The sequence below is a fragment of the Hyaena hyaena genome, unplaced genomic scaffold (genome assembly GCF_003009895.1).
Source record: "Hyaena hyaena isolate Hyena2069 unplaced genomic scaffold, ASM300989v1 scaffold_790, whole genome shotgun sequence".
Classification (NCBI taxonomy): domain Eukaryota; kingdom Metazoa; phylum Chordata; class Mammalia; order Carnivora; family Hyaenidae; genus Hyaena; species Hyaena hyaena.
In genome coordinates this window covers 295,218-314,843 of record NW_024081412.1, presented here as the reverse complement: position 1 = coordinate 314,843, position 19,626 = coordinate 295,218, and the positions used below count along the sequence as shown (strand labels likewise).

At 43.1% G+C, this 19,626-nt stretch overlaps 1 protein-coding gene across 1 annotated transcript in view; it reads right to left on the bottom strand.

Annotated features, from left to right (window-relative positions):
• NLRP3 (NLR family pyrin domain containing 3) overlaps nucleotides 1-19,626 on the bottom strand; it is a 51,885-nt gene extending 32,259 nt beyond the window's left edge. Inside the window, exons 1-8 of the mRNA XM_039218780.1 lie at nucleotides 19,598-19,626; nucleotides 17,609-17,670; nucleotides 16,810-17,138; nucleotides 11,645-11,743; nucleotides 9,181-10,945; nucleotides 6,258-6,428; nucleotides 3,892-4,062; nucleotides 2,093-2,263 (exon numbers count right to left, since the gene is read on the bottom strand). Coding sequence (XP_039074711.1) covers nucleotides 2,093-2,263; nucleotides 3,892-4,062; nucleotides 6,258-6,428; nucleotides 9,181-10,945; nucleotides 11,645-11,743; nucleotides 16,810-17,092 — 2,660 coding nt within the window. The 5' untranslated portion in view covers nucleotides 17,093-17,138; nucleotides 17,609-17,670; nucleotides 19,598-19,626. The remainder of the gene's footprint in view (nucleotides 1-2,092; nucleotides 2,264-3,891; nucleotides 4,063-6,257; nucleotides 6,429-9,180; nucleotides 10,946-11,644; nucleotides 11,744-16,809; nucleotides 17,139-17,608; nucleotides 17,671-19,597) is intronic.

The window sequence follows — 19,626 nt, the reverse complement described above, 5'->3', positions numbered from 1 at the left end:
AAAAAAAAAAAAAAAAAAAAATAGAATTTAGCAGAATTAAATGTGAGGTCCACACAGGTCAGAGTGAGCAGGATGTAGAAGGCCTCTAGAAAGCCCAGCAGCAACACCTCATTAGGCAGTGCTTACTGGAGTTAAGGGAGCAGAGTGTGGGTTCCACAGCCTTCTGGCTGGGTGTCCTAAAGCAAAGGTCTTAAGCAGTCTTAGTCTCACTTTCTCCTATTTAAATTGGAGACATTGATACCTACCTACTTGGTATAGTTTTTATGGAGCCAGCTGAGATAATCCATATGAAGATCATGGAAGAGCAATGATACATGTTTAAGTACTTGATTATCAGTAGATATTTTTTGTGCCTTTATAATAAATATGTTTGGTCTTTGTCCCCATTTCCTGACACAGACCTTCTAAAACTCTTGGAATATCCTAAGTGTTTTTCTCCCTAAGTGGAAATTAAAGAATTTCCAATCTGTCTCTTTTGCTACTCAAAGAAGTCACTTTTTAAAAAATTTATTTGTTGTTTTGTTGTGTTTTGTTTTTGAGAGAGAGAGGGAGAGCATGAGCTGGGGAAAGGCAGAGAGAGAGGGAGAGAGAATCCCAAGCAAGCTTCCCACTGTCAGCACAGAGCCCAGCATAAGGCTCAAACTCACAAACCATGAGATCATGACCTAAGCCAAAATCAAAACTTGGATGCTTAACTGACTGAGCCACCCAGGCACCCTTCAGAGAAGCCCCTTTTGACCACACCTGAGTTTATACTAATGAGATGACTGAAGGGGAGGCTATAGGCGGCCTTAGGATGGCATAGGTCACCAGAATGACAAGGTAATTAGAGAATTGGAACTTTCGGCCCCACCCACCAACCTCAAGGAAGAAGAAAAGAGGAAGATTGGAGAGTAAACTCTATAAAATGTCTTTGACAAGATTTAGAGACCTTCTGTGTTGGTGAATGCATCCATGTACCAGGAGGGTAGACTACTCTAAACACATGGAGACAGAAGTTCCTATGTTCCAGACCCTTCTGGACTTCACCCTATGTGACTCTTCATCTGGCTGTTTATTTGTATTTTTTGTAATATCTTTTACCAATAATGCAAATATAGTTGTGTTTCCCTGGCCTCTATGAGCTATTCTAGCAAATTTTCAAACCTGAGAAAGGGGTCATGGAAACCACCAATCCATAGCTGGTCAGAAGGAAGTGCAAGTAACCTGTGCCCACTACTTGCAATTGGTATCTGGCATTGCCAGTGTGCAGACAAATGGGGACCCTGAAGCTGTGGGGATCTGCACTAACTCTGAGTATCTAGTGCCAAAATGGAATTGACTTATAAGATGCCCAGTTGGTGTCTGCAGAGATTTGGTTGCCAGAATTTCACATTATTATTTACACATGTGAACTTGTGATCTGATATGACTGCCAAAAACAAGGAAATCACAGATTCTCCCTGAGACAGTACCATGCCCTGCCATGGGAGGTGAAAATTCCACCACACATCTTTAGGAGTATCAGGTTCAGGTCTGGGCAATGTACTTCAAATAGGAACAATAACAGAACAGCTCTTAACTACGACAGCATGATTACATAGGTAAAGATGTGAAGCCACATCTTACCTGAGAGTTTAGAGTCATCCAGGCAAAGGATGAGAAGACCTAGAGTGTGAGAATTGTCTCTGGGGAATTGAGATCAACATATCTCAGCAGAGCCCTGGGGGACAGAACAAGGAACAATGTACAGAAACCAAAGAAATAAGAGCTTTCTCCTCGTCAGTGGCCACCTTGTACAGCAGCAACAGGTGTGCTTGGAAGTGCTCACACACAACCAGTGACCATCCACATGAACGTCTTAGATGCAAGTGCTTCAGTCAATGGAGAAGTGGACTGCACAACCCCGAGAGTTTCTTTCAACTCTTAGGATCTCCAATTCTAGAGTCATAAATACCTTACTAGCAGGAGGTAGCAGCTAGTCTGTCTCCTCCATTCTCTACTTTTAACCCCATCGTATTAATCTTTTATACAGCAATCCCCATCCACATTTTCCAAACATACATCCACGAAGAGAAGACGGTTTTCTGCTGAGACACCCGTGAAGACTTACCCCAGTTTCTGCAGCTTACATTGTGGATGCTTTGCTTTTTCACATAGAATTCCAACTCCTGAATCTCCCAGTGCATTTTCCCCCAAGTAGAGTCTGGTCAGGGACTGGCTGATGCTCAGGACGGATGCCAGGTCCTCACAACATGCTGATGTGAGACAGCAACTGACCAACCTTCCATAAAGATGGCAGAATGTCATAACCCTTCTCTTTCCTCGCTGTCTGCGAGTCAAGGATGCCCTTGATCTAATGCTGCCTCTACTCCAATCCACACATGGGAAGAATAGGTCAAACTCTATGCTAACTTTTTATTTCCTTCTATTTGGTGTAATAGAAAGTAAACACCATCCAAGCCCATGCCAGCCCCACATCTTTTCAGTTCTCTATACTTGTTTTTATTGTGTTAAAATATACATAACATAAAATTTACCCTTTTTAGGTGCACAATTCAGTAACATTGAGGTACGTACACATTGCTGTGTGACCATGACCACCATCCATCTCCAGAAGTTTTTCATCTTTCCAAACAGAAACTTGGTACCCACTAAATACTAACTCCCCGTTCCTCCTTCCCCCAGCCCCTGGGACCCACTATTCAGATTCCTGCCTCTATGAATTTGACTATTTTAGGTACTTCTTGTAAGTCAGATCATATGTATTTGCCCTTTTGCATCTGGCTTATTTTAATTAGGATATTGTCCTCAAGATTCATCCAAATTCCTTTTAAGGCTGTATGCATGTATACGCCACACTCCTTGACCCCAAAACCCACTCCCAGCCCCACCCCCATACCACATTCTTAATCCATTCATTCATGGGTAAATTAGTTGTTTCTACCTTCCAGCTATTGCGATAGTGCTGTTATAGACACAGATGAACTAATACATGTTTGGGTGCCTGATTTCTGCTCTTTCCTATATATATCCAGAAGTGAAATTGTTGCATCATATGATAATTCTGTGTTCAGTTTTTTGGGGAACTGACATACTGTTTTCCATACCAGCTGTACCATTTCACATTCTCACCAGCAATGTGTGATGTTTCCTAATCTCCACTTGCTCACCAACACTTGTTTTATGTTTTGTTTTATTGTTTTATTTGTATTTGAGAGAGACAGAGAGACGGAGAGCAGGAATGGAAAGGTGAGAGGACAGAGGGAATGAGAGGGAGAGAAAGAGAGAGAGAATGAGAGAGAGAGAGAATCCTAAACAGGTTCCATACTCAGCGTGGAACCAACACGGAGCTCGATCTCATGACCCTGGGATCATGACCTGAGCTGAAATGAAGAGTTGGACAATCAACGGACTGAGACACCCAGGCTCCTGAAAGTTCATGCTGGATTATTATTTTTATAATTGCCATCATAATGGGTGTAAATCAGCCCTACCATTTTGAAGTGTTTTCTCTTCTTCAAAATTCAAGTCTCCCAGAGGCATATAGTGAAGGGCTGCATAAAATATTGAGTGTCTGTATTGAGTTAGCACCTCTTTTCCTATTTAGTGTGGAGACCAAGGGCTTGTCACAAAGTCCCAAAACTCTTCTGGAGCAATGCATTACACTGGTTTTATTTTCTCAGCTAGGCTATAAATACCTTAAAGGTGAGCATGATGTATTTGATTATTTAAGTTCCTTTCTAAGGCTTAGTATGTGGCTCTTCCCACAGCAAACACTAATTTACTGAATTATTGATAAACGCTGGAAAATCTTAGCAGTGAAGGCCATTCTCATGCTAAAACTATCACCCATCTTGGCTCATCGAAGCCACAGCTCATGCTTCAGGAAGGAAAATAGCTCAGACTCACCAGAGCTTCTTCAAATTGCAGAATAGATGCCTCAGCCCCACACAAAGAAGTCTGATTCCAAAGTCTCCCAGGCTGTTGTGGCTCAGATCCAATTCTACCAGCTTCTGGTTGCTACTCAGGACCGAGGAGATGTTGAAGCAGCACTGATGGGAAAGGCAACACCGCCCCAACCTTCATGCCAAGTACAAAAGCAGAAAGAATCAGAACACAGGCTGCTTCTCTCTTCACTGTCTTCCAGTCTATGCTTGTTTTCAGCACCAAACAGGGGCACGTGTGGTCTCATGTCGCAAAGGGAAAATCTTAACCAAAGTTATGTAAAGTGTCATCCTATCAGACCTCCTGCACATAGCCTGAGACTTACTGTGAAGTTAGCCCCCAGGCTCACTAGCTCACAGCCCGAGACCACAACTGTTGAGCGCATCAGTGAACTTTCTCTGTAAATAATGCCAATGTATACATGGCATGTTCCTGTTTCATACAGGAAAAAGGTGGTGAACCTGTGTGTTTCACCTCTTTAGCACATGTTCCTAACTGAAAATCCCTCAGGTGGACACTATTCTCTCTGGAGCTTTACCCATCTACTTCTCTTTGCTAATCTTGTCCCCATTGTTCTGTTTGATGATTAAATCCCAGCCTTTCACTGACACTGGAATAGCAGGAAGCTGTAATTCTTGACGTGTTTACAACCACACACAAACACACACACACACACACACACACACACCACTATCACCCCACCACCAACAACAACAACAACTATGTGTCTCTGTCAGAGGAGCAAGAATAACATTATCCTTTCCAGGACAATAGTTCATTATCCTAGAAACTGTTAATCTTCTTTTCTGCCCCCATTTTCACACCAACTAGAAGTAAATGCATGACTGAACCTCTGTGGTAAAATAAATCATCATCACCCATGTCTCCCTATTTGTGTCTCACTCTCCAGAATCACACAGGGACACCCACCGGGGTGGCTGGGAGAATGGCATGGGATGGAGATAGAGAGGCACGTGAAGAGCCAAAACTGGCCAGAGCCTTGAAGGCAAGAAGAGGATTTGTAATTTATCAAAAGACCAAAGAGAAGCAAGGGAATTGCATGGCCAAAGTAGAATTTTCTAAATAATCCTATTATTTATAAAATAATATCCTAACCTAAATTTTCTAAATAATCCTCTGACTGGAATCTGTATGGAGAGTAGATTTGTAGGTGGTAAAAGTGGATGTGGGGAGACCAAACAGTCAATATTCATTAAGTATGTATTTTTAAGCACTAATGTTTGCTGAGACACTTATCCAGACATTGTAGGGACAATGGGAAGATAAACATGAATCCTGTCCCATGAAGCTGATAGTCTTGGAGGCTATTGCAATATCCAGGCAAGTAATCATGGTTGCTGGATCTGGGCTAGTGGTTTGTATAGGAGGTAAAATAGATAAGATTAGTGTTGGGGTGTGTATGGTGATCGAGAGAGGGTTGTATGAAAACACCTTGGAGTGGTGAACTTTAACATTGGCTGCATAGCTCATCCAAAATACAGATGTATGATGGAAGAGGGTTTGGGAAATGGTCCAGACACTTGTGTGCTCCCCTTGAGGCATCTGAGTCTGACTCACAGTGTGGACTCAGAGCAACCACTCTTTATTAAGAAAGCTAAAGGAGAATCCCTGTGACACTTCAATGTATACAAAATGTTTTGATGGGATCCAGCCCAGGTAGCCACTGCACATGATGAAATTCTCTGACTCTCATCTAAGAGGATGGCCAGTGAGAAAATGGAAGACATTTAAGGTCAGGCACTTTCTGTCACATCACCAACAAGTGACTTACTTTCAGTTCCCCTTCAATCTTCTCCATTTGAAACTTCCTGAACAACTGGCCTCTAATCCATTCTGCCTTCTGACTTGTTATAGGCTGAATTGTGTCCACCATGCCTCCCAAAAATTATATGTTGAAGTCTCAATTCCTAGGATTTCAGAATTGTGACTCTATTTGGTGATCAGGCTTTAAAGAGTTAAATGAGGTCATTAGATTGGGCCCCATCAACACAACTGGTGTTCTTGAGGAGATCAGACATGTATACAGAGACCAGGTGAAGACACAGGGAGAAGACCATCATCTGTAAGCCAATAAGGGAGGCCTCAGAAGAAACCAGCCCTGCTGACATTTTCATCTTGGACTTCTGGGACTATGAAAAAAATGAATTTCTGTTGTTTAAACATCTCAGTCTATGGTACTTTGTTATAGCAGCCCTAGAAAACTAATAAACCACTGACCTGGACTCTGTGGTCTTCCTCCAGTCTTTGTATCTCACTCAGACACACACACACACACACACACACACACACACACAGAGGCAGGTTCTTACCACAATCTCCGAATATTACAGCCAGGACGCTGGAGCATTTGACATAACACCATTATCCCTGGGTCCCCCAGAGCATTGTCACTGAGATTCAGTTCAGTGAGGTTCCAGCTAGTGCTTAGGACAGAGAAGAGACCCTGCCAAAGGCTAACAGTGAGATGACAGTTCACCAACCTAGAAATTGTAACGAAGGAAGAGAGAAAAGAAAATCAGGAGTGGCTGACACCATTTGAGACCAAGACCTCCCAAGGATTCTAAAATGATTTACAGAGTTAGCCTGGGTGGCTCAGTCAGTTAATCGTCTGACTCTTGATTTCAGATCAAGTTATGATCTCACAGTTCATGAGATTGACCCCAGTATCAAGCTCTGTGCTGACAGTGTGGAGCCTGCTTGGGATTCTCTTTCCCTCCCTCTGTCTCTGCCCACCCCCCTCAAAATAAACACATAAACTGAAAGAAAGAAAGAAAGAAAGAAAGAAAGAAAGAAAGAAAGAAAGAAAGAAAGAAAGAAAGAAAGAAAAGAGAGAGAAAGAAAGAAAAAAAAGAGAGAAAGAAGAAAAAAGAAAAGAAAAGAAAAGAAAAGAAGAGAAGAGAAGAGAAGAGAAGAGAAGAGAAGAGAAGAGAAGAGAAGAGAAGAGAAGAGAAGAGAAGAGAAAAGAAAAGGACTCACAAAAACAAAGATTGCTTACTGAGGAATAACACAGGCTAGGGGGCCCTGGTAAGACTGTCCTACACACCTTATTATGGACATTGCTTGAGCCTGTGACTGGCTGCCTTTGTGTACCCCCTAGTCCCTCTGTCAAATGTCCTTCTTTTCCCGTCTCATTGGTCAGCTCTCCTGCCCAATGCCCTGGACACTCTGGAAGTGATCCAGAACCTAGTTCTCACACTGAGTACATAACAGCATCCACAATGCTCTCAAAAACCCCTAGGCCAGGCCTTACCATAGGAATAAAGTCAGAATCTCTGAGGTGGGACCAAGCATATCAATAATTTTAAGCCTTCAAGGTGCTTCCAATGTATAGCTCTTGTTGAAATGCAGATTCTGACTTGTGGGTCTAGGACTGGGCCTACAATTCTGCACTTCTAACAAGCATGGGGTAGATGCCCATGCTACTGGGCTTCAGAAGGTTCTAGAATACACAAAAGCAAGCTCCTGCCCTCAGAAGAAGGTACCTGTCATCTAGCAAGATGAGTGTCAGGCTTGTCATTAGGACTTTTAGTCTGAGTTTCTGCAAGCCTTCTCCATGGCTGTGTCACCTTGGTCAGGTCTGTTCTCAGACTAGTTTTTAGGACCCTAATGAGTAGATATGCCTCCTTCCCTCACTTCCTGTCTCTTTCTCCCTCTCTCCAGCTGTTCTGAACTATTTCCTATCATAGAGACATATGCTGCTTCCCCAACTCCTGTCTTCTGAACCCACTATTCCCTCTGTTTGAGCTACCCTTGCCCATGCTTGGCTGTCTCATGCTCCATCCTTCAGAGTCCAGCTGCTCAAGGGCTCCCAAAGGTGGGCTTCTGGTGCATCCTACAGGTGATCTTATATAGCTGATCTCTCCCAGTGGTCCATTCTTTTGTCCCAACTGTTCCCACAACCAAACCTTACATCACTGTGAGTAGGGCCTGGGCCTCAGTCTCACTGAAGCCCCAGCGGTTGGTCCTTGATGACCAAATGATAAATAAAAAAGGTTATCCTTATAGTGCTGCCAAGAGAGAGAGAGGGAGCTGACAATTCATTGCTCCTGGTAGAAAGGCCAGCCCCATATCGCTTTAATTTTGCCCCATGTCAAGTGTTTTCTTGCAGGTTAAACTCAAGCATACACAGAGCATCCACATTCCCACCGTAGCTGTGGCCTTTCCCAAGCAGGGATTTCAGAGGTCAGAGAACTGAACTGCTTTGCTGTACAGACACAGTGACTGGTTTCAACCTCCTGCAAAGTTGGTGAACAGACCCTGAATAGGGTGCTGTTGGTGACTTCCTCGTTATTAACAGAAAGAGGAAGCTTAAAAGTACCCCCACCTCTCCAGCCCTATTTCCTTCAATTTCCCTTCATATTTGTTTCAATGAAGTCATGACCTTCCCCTACCATCTCCTATATACACTGCTCCTCAGACCACATTTATGCCTTGTTACACAGACCCCATCGCCAAAATCCCTTTACCTTCTCCTGCACTGACTCACATCCTACAGATTCTTCAAGGCAGACTCAAACCTCACTCCTCTGAGGAGCCCCCATCCCCACTCCCAGCACCCAGCACTGAAGTCCCTTTATCCTCTCTGTTCCTGGGACAGTCACTGGGGTTGTTTCGTTGTTTGGGTATTGACTGGATACTATGCACTAGAGCCACAAGTAGATTACAAGCAATTTGAGTTCACAACACTGCATTCAACTTTCTTCCCCATGTAATACCTTGCACTGAGTTCACATCCACCAAATATTTGCTTATTTTTTGTTGTTGTTGTTGTTGGCTTTTTTTCTCATCCATTTGTCCACGTACTTTTCCTCTACTAGTCAATCTCTACCATTGAAGGAGTCTAGTAGAAATGGGTGGTGGTGGCATTATTATGTAGCTGTTGCAATCACATGTTTTTAAATGCTTATGTATTTATTTTGAGGGGGCACACACAGTAGCAGGGGAGGGCAGAGAGAGAGGAAGAGACAGAATCCCAAGCAGGATCCATGCTGTCAGTGCTGTCAGCGCAGAGCCCGATGTTCGGCTTGATCTCATGAACTGTGAGATCATGACCTGAGCTAAAATCAAGAGTCTGACACTTAACTGACTGAGCCACCCAGGTGCCTATGTTGCAACCACATTTTAAAAACAATTGAGAAGTGGGAAGAGAGAACAAATGCCCAGAGAAAGGTGGCTAGAAAGTGGAAGGCAGCACTACCATTCTATCACCTGCCTAAAGCCAAATTGCCTTACCGGTGAGTATAGGCAGCATGAGGATCTAGGAGGACACAGTGGTCCACCTCACAGCATTGCACTTCCTCCTCCTCCTCTTCCTCCTCCTCCTCCTTTGGAGAGTTATGAAGCAGCCTAAGGGAAAGTGATTCCACACCTCGACAGTTCTCAATGCAAAAAGAAGAAACTACATGGTCCATTCTGGTAGAGAGACTGATCTCAATTTGGGGGAAATGGCCCATGGCCTTCTGCACGAAGTCCTCCTCTTGCATCTCATATAAACAGTAGAACAACTCCAGCTGGTTGGGCTGGATCTGCAGATTCTTGGCCTTGGCTTTCTTTTCAATCCATTTTAGCAGCTCCAGCCTGATTTGCTGAGAGATCTTGCAACTCAGTTTTTTCTCCAAGTAGGAGGTTCTCTCCTGGTTTACAAGGCCAAAGAGGAAGCGAACAACAAAAATCAGATACCCCTTTTCAAATTTGCCATAGTTTTCAAGAAGGACTGTAACATCTCGGTTAGGAAGCTTGGAACTACTCCACGGCAAGCTCCTCATCTCTCCCTGTTCTTCCTCTTCCAGCAGGTAGTACATGGCAGCAAAGAACTCCTGGAACGTCATGTGGATGAAGCTGTAGAATTTCTCACAGTCCACTTCCTTTTGGAATAGGTTGATCCTCAAGAAAGCAGACACATCCCCCTTCTGAAGGCCATGATTCCTAAGGTCACACTCCTCAAACAGGATTTTCTGGTTCCAGATCCCATCTGCGGCCAAGGAACAGAGACCCCGGAGGTTAGTAGAGACATCGTGGTTCTGGTTCTCTCTGCGAGATTGCAACAAACTGGATAGGAAGAAGATATACACTGCAGTGGTAGTCTTAGATGTCTGGGCAAGACTCTTGCCACTATCCATTTGCTGCTTCAACCCAGTGCACACAATCCAGCAGACCAAGGGGATAAAGCACATGGTGAAGAGGATCTCATTCTCCTGAATCAGCCTGAAGGCCTCCCTGGCTTGCTGCTCATCTGAGAAATACTTGAAAAAATATTCCTTTCTTTTGGCCTCTGAGAAACCCAGGATCTCCACATGACGGGGACGGTCCAGCAAATGCTGCAGTTTCTCCAGGGCCACAGGTCTGGTGGTGATAAGTAAAGAGGCCTCAGGAAGCAGCCTCTTTCTGATGAGGCTGCTCAGGAGAATGTCTCCCCGCTCTACCTTCTGCCAGTTTGTACAGAGCGCTTCTGTGTGCTCGTCGAAGGCGCCCTGAAGTTCATCGAAGCCATCCATGAGGAAGAGAATCCGAGAAGGTTTGCTCACAATCTTCCATATGGGTGGGTTTGGATCTGGGCAGCAGCTGACGATCAGGTCCCCCAGGCTCCTCCGTGTCCCGAGGCTCACTTCCCGACAGTGGATATAAAACAAATAGTCAAACCTGTCCTGGTAAATTTTCTCTGATGCCCAGTCCAACATGATCTTCCTTGCTAGTATTGTTTTCCCGATGCCTGCTGCTCCCTGGAATACCACCGTGTGAACGGGCTCAGAGTATTGGTCATCAGGCTCAAACAGTAGTTCCACATTCAGAGAACTCACGGGGCTGTCCAGCATCTTGGCTGAAGTCCTGCCGATGGCCAGGAGCTCATGTTCCCTCTCTTGCTGGTTCTTGTGTTCCTTGACAAGACGCAGCCTGGTATAGCGTTTGTTGAGATTCACACTCTCACCCAGACGGGCATTCCTGTCTTTGATACACTGGAATCTGCTCCTCACATGTTTTTTGTACTTCTTACAGTAATCTGAGGCAAAAACAGAAAGGTAGACTTTGGGAGAAGCCCAAGCATACAAAAGCTCTCAACAACGGTCTCTGACCCATAGGGAGTGATGGCCAGAGCTAAGAAATGGGAAGTGCAGGTTCTCTTCACTGTGCAGGTACAGACAGTCCCAGAAAATCTAGAATGTCAAAACCTTCCTATACACAGCAGAGCAGAACAGCAAAGTGCCATAGGCACTGTCAGCTACCAGAAATCCTTTTTCTACGATGTTTATTTATTTATTTTTGAGAGAGAGAAAGAGAGAGTGCAGAGGAGGGGCAGAGAGAGAATCTCAAGCAGGCTCTTCACAGTCAGCTCAGAGCCCACTTCAGGGCTGGAACTCATGAACTGTGAGATCATGACCTAAGCCAAAATCAAGAGTAAGATGCTTTACCAACTGAGCCACCCAGGCACCCCCATAAAAATCCTTTTTCTTCCATTTTATTCCTTTAGGTATTTGGCATCCCATAGCTTTTAAAACCTGAAATACTCAAACACCTTCCCTTGGTTCTGGGACTGCAAGGAGCCATGTGAACATTGAGCTGTTTCTACAGCTTTAGTTCTGTTTCTTCCTGAAATGGGCCTTTGTACCCCCAAGGAGCAGGAACATATAGGGTGACCAAGCTTCCCAGCCTCCAAAACAGGGTTTCCAAACCCAATGGGAACCCTACTCCCATTGCTTACCCTTCTTTTTTTTACAAATAGAGATTCTGGATAGGTACTCCAATAAACCCATCCACTCTTCTTCAAGGCTTTCTTCCCGGCATACCACACGTGCATTATCTGAAAACAAAAGGAAAAAGAAATACAAGTTTAAAAGTCAGAACTCCTGACTAAGGTGACATAATTCAGACTCAGTACCCAACGGCTGACACCGCTCAAAGTCCCCTGACCCAGATCTCTCCCAAAGAAAAACAGAGCTCAGAGCTGCAGATGACAGATGTGCAGTTGGACATCCACTTCATGGCATTCATGCACTCATAAATGCCTCCATAATCCTAAAATGGCAATGGACCAGCAGGATTAATCTTCCCTGCCCCCAAATGTCTGAAATTAGTCATACCCACATTCTTAGTCTCCTAGGGTCAGAATTACCAATCTGGTTTGTCTAACTCAATGGTTCAAAATCCCAGCTGACTTGAGATTCACCTAGGAAGCTTTAAAAATACTGATTTTAGGGGCACCTGGATGGCTCGGTCGGTTGAGCGTCTGACTTCGGCTGAGGTCATGATCTCACGGTTCATGGGTTTGAGCCCCGCGTCAGGCTCTGTGCTGACAGCTAGCTCAGAGCCTGAAGCCTGTTTTAGATTCTGTATCTCCCTCTCTCTCTGACCTTCCCTTGCTCATGCTATCTCTCTCTCTTTCTCTCTCTCTCCCCCCCCCAGAAATAAATAAAAAACATTTAAAAAATGTTTAAGTGCTGATTTTGAGGTGCACCTGGCAGGCTCAGTTGATTGTCAGACTCTTCATTTCGACTCAGGTCATGATCTCATGGTTCATGAGTTCCAGTCCCATGTCAGGCTCTGCGCTGACTCATGGAGGTGGCTTGGGATTCTCTCTCCCCCACTCTCTCTTCCCTGCCCCTGATTTCTCCCTCTCTCTATCTCAAAATAAATGAAAACATTTAAAAATACTGATTCTGGGAATCCACCCCCAGTGATTATTTTTCAGTCTATCTTAGGTGGAGTCCAGCACCATTATATACCTTTTTAATATAATGTATTGTCAAGTTAGCTAACATACATTGTACACAGTGTGCTCTTAGTTTCAGGGTTAGATCCCCGTGATTCATCACTTACATGCAAAACCCAGTGCTCATCCCAACAAATGCCCTCCTCAGTGCCCATCACCCATTTTCCCATCTCCCCTGCCCACCTCCCCATCAACCTTCAGTTTTTCTCTGTATTTAAGAGGCTCTTATGGGTTGGCCCCTTCTTTGTTTGAAACTATTTTTTCCCCTTCCCTTTCCCCACAGTCTTCTGTTAAGTTTCTCAAGATCCACAGATGAGTGAAAACATATGATATCTGTCTTTCTCTGACTGACTCATTTCAATTAGCATATTACCCTCCAGTTCTATCCACGTCATTGCAAATGGCAGGATTTCATTCTTTCTTATTGCCAAGTAGTATTCTTTTATATATATATATATATATATACCACATCTTCTTTATGCATTCATCAGTTGATGGACATTTGGGTGCTTTCCACGATTTGGCTATTGTTGAAAGCACTGATATAAACATTGGGGTAAAAATGCCCTTATGAATCAGCACTCCTATATCCTTTGGATAAATTCTTAGTAGTGCTATTGCTGGGTCATTGGGTAGTACTATTTTAATTTTTCTGAAGAACCTCCACACTTTTTCCAGAGCAGCTGCACCAGTTTGCATTCCTACCAACAATGCAAGAGGTTCCCATTTCTCGACATCCCCACCAGCATCTGTAGTTTTCTGAGCTGTTGTTTTTAGCCACTCTGATTGGTGTGAGAGGGTATCTCAGTGTGGTTTTGATTTGTATTTCCCTGATGAGGATGGATGCTGTGCATCGTTTCATGTGACTGTTAGCCATCTGACTGTCTTCTTTGGAAAAGTGTCTGTTCATGTCTTCTGCCCATTTCTTCACTGGATTATTTGTTTTTCTTGTATTGACTTTGGTATGTTCTTTATAGATATTGGGTATTGTTTATCCAATATGTCATTTGCAAATATCTTTTCCCATTCCATTGGTTACCTTTTAGTTTTGTTGATTTTTCCTTTGCAGTGCAGAAGCTTTTTATCTTGATGAAGTCCCAATAGTTCATTTTTGCTTTTATTTTTCTTGCCTTTGGAAATGTGTTGAGCAAGAAATTGCTGCAGCTGAGGTCAAAGAGAGTGTTGTCTGCTTTCTCCACTAGGGTTTTGGTAGTTTTCTGTCTCACATTTAGGTCTTTCATCTATTTTGAGTTTATTTTTGTGTATAGTGTAAGAAAATGACCCAGTTTCGATCTTCTGCATGTAGTCCATTATATTTTGAAAGCTCCAACATGGATGTACAGTTGAGAATCATAGATCTACACAGTCATTAAATTACACATCCCAAAGAGGCATTTCACCAAATAAATTACATTACAGTAGAACAAGTGCTGAACAACCAAGGGAAATATTTGGGAGATAATTTGAGGTGAAGAGGAACCCAAGAGCAACCTAAAAGATTCCTGGTAAGGGGGAATCTGGGTGACTCAGTTGATTAAGTGTCAGACTTCAACTCAGGTCACGATCTCATGGTTGGTGGGTTCAAGCCCCATGTCTGACTCTGTGCTGACAGCTCAGAGCCTGGCCTGCTTCAGATTCTGTATCTCCCTCTCTCTGTGCCCCTCCCTCACTCACATTCTCTCTCTCTCTTTCTTTCAAAAAAAAAAAGGTAAATATTAAAAAAAACAAAAAAGATTCCTGGGGCACCTGGGTGGCTAAGTTGATTAAGCATCTGACTTCAGGTTAGGTCATGATCTCACCATTCGTGAATTCGACCCCCTTGTCAGGCTCTGTACTGACAGCTCAGAGCCTGGAGCCTGCTTAAGCTTTTCTGTCTCCCTCTCTTTCCCTCCATGCCTGCACTCCCTCTCTGTCTCTGTCTCTCTCTCAAAAATAAATAAACGTTAAAAAAAAAAAAGATTCCTGATAGGTGTCTATTTATTCTGAATGTAAATGCTATTGGTAACCCAATCACAAAGCAAAATCTAAACATTAACTCAAACCAAAACCATGACTTCCTTATTCTAAAGCCTAACCCTACAATCTGCTCCCCTTCAACAACAACAAACAAACAAAACTTCTAACCCTAGTTATAATTCTCCCATGTCAGAGTCCATTTACAGAAGCCAAGATAGCATAGTGGTTAAGAGCCAGGCTTCAACCCAAGGCACAACTGGCACTGAATCCAGGTCTTGAATCTGACTAAAACAGAACCTCAGGCAACCAGAATCTCTTTCAGGCTCACTTCAAGTTGTTGGCCAATCTCCAAAATGATCTATTTGGAAAACAGAGACTCTATACCCATTAAAGAACAATTCCCCATTCCCCAATGCCTGCAGCCCCTGGCAACCACTTTCTGTCTCTATAATTTAACTACTCTAGTAGCTCTTATAAATGGAATCATAGTGTGTTTTTTTAGTTGACTTGCGTGTCTTATTTCATAACAAAACTGAAAGTCCATTTGAGAATGCCAGCCTCATGGCTCCTGGCTGACTCAGTTGGTAGAGCATACAACTCCTGATCTAGGGGTTGTGAGTTCAAGGCCCATGTTGGGTATAGAGCCAACAAATAAATTTTTTTTAATGTCAACCTCATGGAATTCTTATAAGGAATGACCAAAATCCATAAAAACTGCTTAAGTGAACTACTTCTGCAACAATGATTATTATACCTTAATTTGGTTAATTAGCATTTAAGTACTGACACAATTTTAATTGTGTTGTATGCAATTTTTATAACATCCCACTGCTGTGCACCCCCACCTTATGCCCACATTATCATGTTTCTCTCCCTCATTATGCCCATATCGCTGCCCCCCCTCGTCGTGCTTCTCCTGATCTGCTGATTCATTTTTATTCCTCCTTTCTACTAGCTCAACATCATCATCCTGTGATCTTCTAGATTCCTTTGAGCCCTTCCTTGTGCCCTTCTCTTGTTCAGAACACCAAGCCAGAAAGAAAGACTCCACCCCCAACATGTCCATAGTTCCTACGGACCAGATGAGCCCTGACTCAAATTTTTAAAGGAGCTAGAAAGAAACCAAACTGCTTTCCTCCAATGTCTCATGACACTATCAGGAGAGGCAGAAAAAGGGTAAAACAAAGATAAAAATGGAATTATTAAGAATAAAACAAACGTTAACTTTATTGCATCAACAGAGTGAAAAGACAATCCATGGAATGGGAGAAAATATGTGCAAATCATATATCTGATAAGTGGTAATATCCAGGACATAAAAAGAGTTCTCACAAGTCAACAACAACAACAACAACAGCAATAACAACAAAGACAAATAATTCAATTAAAATATGGGAAAAGGGAGTCAAATAGACATTTCTCCAAAGATAACCAAATGGCTAATAAGCACATAAAAAGTCATTCAATATCCGTAGTCAATCAGGAAATGCAAATCAAAACCACAATCAGATATCATCTCACAGCCATTAGAATAGCTACTATCAAAACAAAACTAAAATAAGTGTTGAGGATGAAAAAAAATTAGAGCCCTTGTATACTGCTGATGTGAGGGCAAAATGGTGTAGCCACTGTGGAAAATGTTATGGGAGCTCCTCCCATAATTGAACCTAGAATTGTCAGATGATCCAATAATTCCACTTCTGAACATATACCCAAAAGAATTGAAAGCAAGGTATCAAAGAGGCTTGTACCCTCATGTTCCTAGCAGCATTATTCACAACAATCAAAAGCTATAAGCAATCTGAATGTCCACTGATGGATGAATAGATGAACCAAATGTGATATACACAGACCAGAGAATATTATTCCACCTTAAAAAAGAATGAAATCACGTTATGTGTGACAACTTGGATGAAGCGTGAGGACTTTATCCTAAATAATATAAGCCACATACAAACACTTTATGATTAAATTTATAAGAGGTACCAAGAGTAGTCAGATCCATAGAAACAAAAAGTGGTGGTTCAAGGAGCTGAGGGGAAAGGATGAAGAATTATTGTTTAATGGGTACAGAGTTTTGTAAGATGAAAAAATGTTCTGGAGATTGACTGCACAACATGAATGAATCATATGCTTAGAAATGGTAAATGTTATGTGTGTTTTATCACAATTTTTAAAAATGTTGTCTTCCTTCCACTCACCCCATTCTGGTTCATCCCTCTTAGCTTTTTCGTAAAGGTCTCTCCTGTTGATTGCAGCAAAAATCCACACTGCCATGGCCCATGCCTTCTCCTCACCATTGAAGTCAATCATCAGAGTAGCTAGATCGATATGGTCTGCTTTCTCTGTCTGACTCCGAGGGAGTGGGCTGAACCCCTTCTGGGAAGGGTAGTCTTCTAAGTGCATCTTGAATTTCTTAAAGTCTGCATCTTCCAGATCCTGCAGGTAACGGGCCAGCTTGCAGCGGACACTTGCCATGCTCATCCGTGGCTCTGGTCAGGGTCCTTGGGCATAAGTCCACACGGGGAAGCTGGAACAGTGGAACCAGCATATGGGTAAGGAGAGTCATTTTTAAAGTCTGTCCTCTTTGGAGAGAATTAAACTATGAAAAACCCAGAATACAAAGCAATATATACACAATATGTATATATATATGTATATATATATATATATATATACACACACCAACTGTTAGTTGTCATCTTTAATTTTGAGAAGTGAACCAAAGGCACCTGGGTGGTTCAGTCAGTTGAGTGTCCAACTTCTGGTTTCAGCTCAGGTCATGATCTAGGGGTCATGGGATTGAGCCCCACATTGGGCTCCACACAGCGTGGAGCCTGATTGGGATTCTCTCTGCCTCTCCCCTGCTCATTCACATTCTCTCTTCCTCAAAATAAGTAAATAAACATTTAACAAAATAAAGAAAAAGAAAAGAAAAGAAAAGAGAAGAGAAGAGAAGAGAAAAGAAGATAAAAGAAAAAGAGTGAACCAAATACTGACCAGAATGTTCTCCTGTTGGCCTGACTCAGAAGTGTGTCCTGAGCCATGGAAGAAAGGTGTCCCTGTGGACAGAAACAGTAATTAAACACACAAATGCAATCACATTAACAGTGTTATATATGCCCAAACCAATTGCTCCATGATGTCACTTCCACATATCACCAAGAGATTTTGGTCTCATCGATTACTGGGCTATGGCCTACAATAAACTCTTCATTATTCCTCAACTTCAGTTTCCTCATCTATAAAATTACAGAGTGGAAAATATGGCTTTTAAGTTCCTTCCAATAGAAAGACTCTGGTTCCCCATTTCTACTTTGACCCAGGAAATGAGTAACTAAGATAGAAACAGAGCAGCATGTGGTTGGATAGAGAAAGTACACAGAAGCAGGCAGAGAAGGGGACGGTCTTTGAGTGCACTTCTATTGATCCATTGATTGATAGAAACAAATACAATGAAACTTGGGTATATGGGGGGGGGGAATAAACACATAACATCTCTTTAAGGTCTCCTGGCAAATTTCACAATTATAATTAGAACTGACATTTATTGAGTCTCTCATGAGCTAGGCCCTGTACTAATGATTTTTCTTATCTAACTCTCACAAAGCCATATGACATGCATATATTTCTACGCCCGTTTTGTGGAAGAGGAACTCAGTCTTAAGAGAAACTAGGGAGCTTGCCCAAGGTTTCACAGAAATAAAAATTGATTCAAAGCCAATCTTTAGATCAGGATCACTGATTTCCTAACTCACGTCCCTAACACTGCACTGTTCACATGGTAGAAAGATGTGTGACTATGTTTTCCATCACTTAACTAGGTTTGTCAGTCTGATACAAACAAAAAAGATCAAAGACTGTAAAAATAGATGGTTAAAAGGGAAAAAAAAAAAAACCACTTTCCCAGCATTTACCACACACAGCCACTTATTACAGAGCTCACTGAGTTCAGTTTCCCTATGTAGATTTAGGGTTCCACAAAGAGCAAAGGTCAGCTGGTACAACTTTCTCTCTTCCACCTCTCCCAGATTTTAGAAAAATGAATCCACTGTTGTGTTTGGGATTGATCCCTTCACATTACTAGTTTTGGAAAAGCACAGCATCAACCTAAATGCATAAATGATGCTGATGGGAAGGAGAGGGACTGTGGAGCTGTGGAACACTTCAAATTACAATTTGGAATGACCACAGCCTAGGGTGCAAGACACCTGACACACGCTCACCTCTCTCTATCTCTTGGCTCCACGTACCTACCAAGTCCATTCCTTATGCATCTAAAGGGTGGTGGGCCTTCTCCAGATTGATCCAACCCTGGTCCCCCTCCTTAAATCTTCTCATCCACACCCAGACTGTACCTGTTCTCTGTGCCGCCCTTTCCCTAACTCTAATGCACTCTATCCCGACCTTTATCTCCTGTGTCCCTGGTTTCTAGGATGTTCATTTCCTCACACACATCCTCTCCATCCAATCTCTGGGGGGGGGGGGGGATTTCCTGGCAAATCCCCCAGAGTTGCGGGTCTAAGCTGTGTATGCTGCCCCTGCCCTCACCCCTGCCCCACCCCGCCACACACACACTTGCACAAACACATAAAGCCCAATAATGGGAAATCAGAGTACATTCCAGAATTCTTGTTGAAGGACAGACTCACAAGCTGGACTAAGAAATCCCTAATGCTAGTGCACCAGTCGGTTAAGCGTCCGACTTCGGCTCAGGTCATGATCTCATGGTTCCTGGGTTTGAGCCCCGCGGCGGGCTCTGTGCTGACAACTCAGAGCCTGGAGCCTGTTTCAGATTCTGTGACTCCCTCTCTCTCTGACCCTCCCCTGCTCATGCTGTCTCTCTCTCTCTCTCAGAAACAAATAAAACATTAAAAAAAGATAAAGAAATCCCTAGTGCATTAACCAAGACAAATCTGGCCTTCGATGTCCCCTCCTTATTTGTCCCCAGATCCTTTCGTCTACACAGCGTCACAGAGTTGGACTCACCCAGATGCAGGCCTCAGAAACAGCCCAAG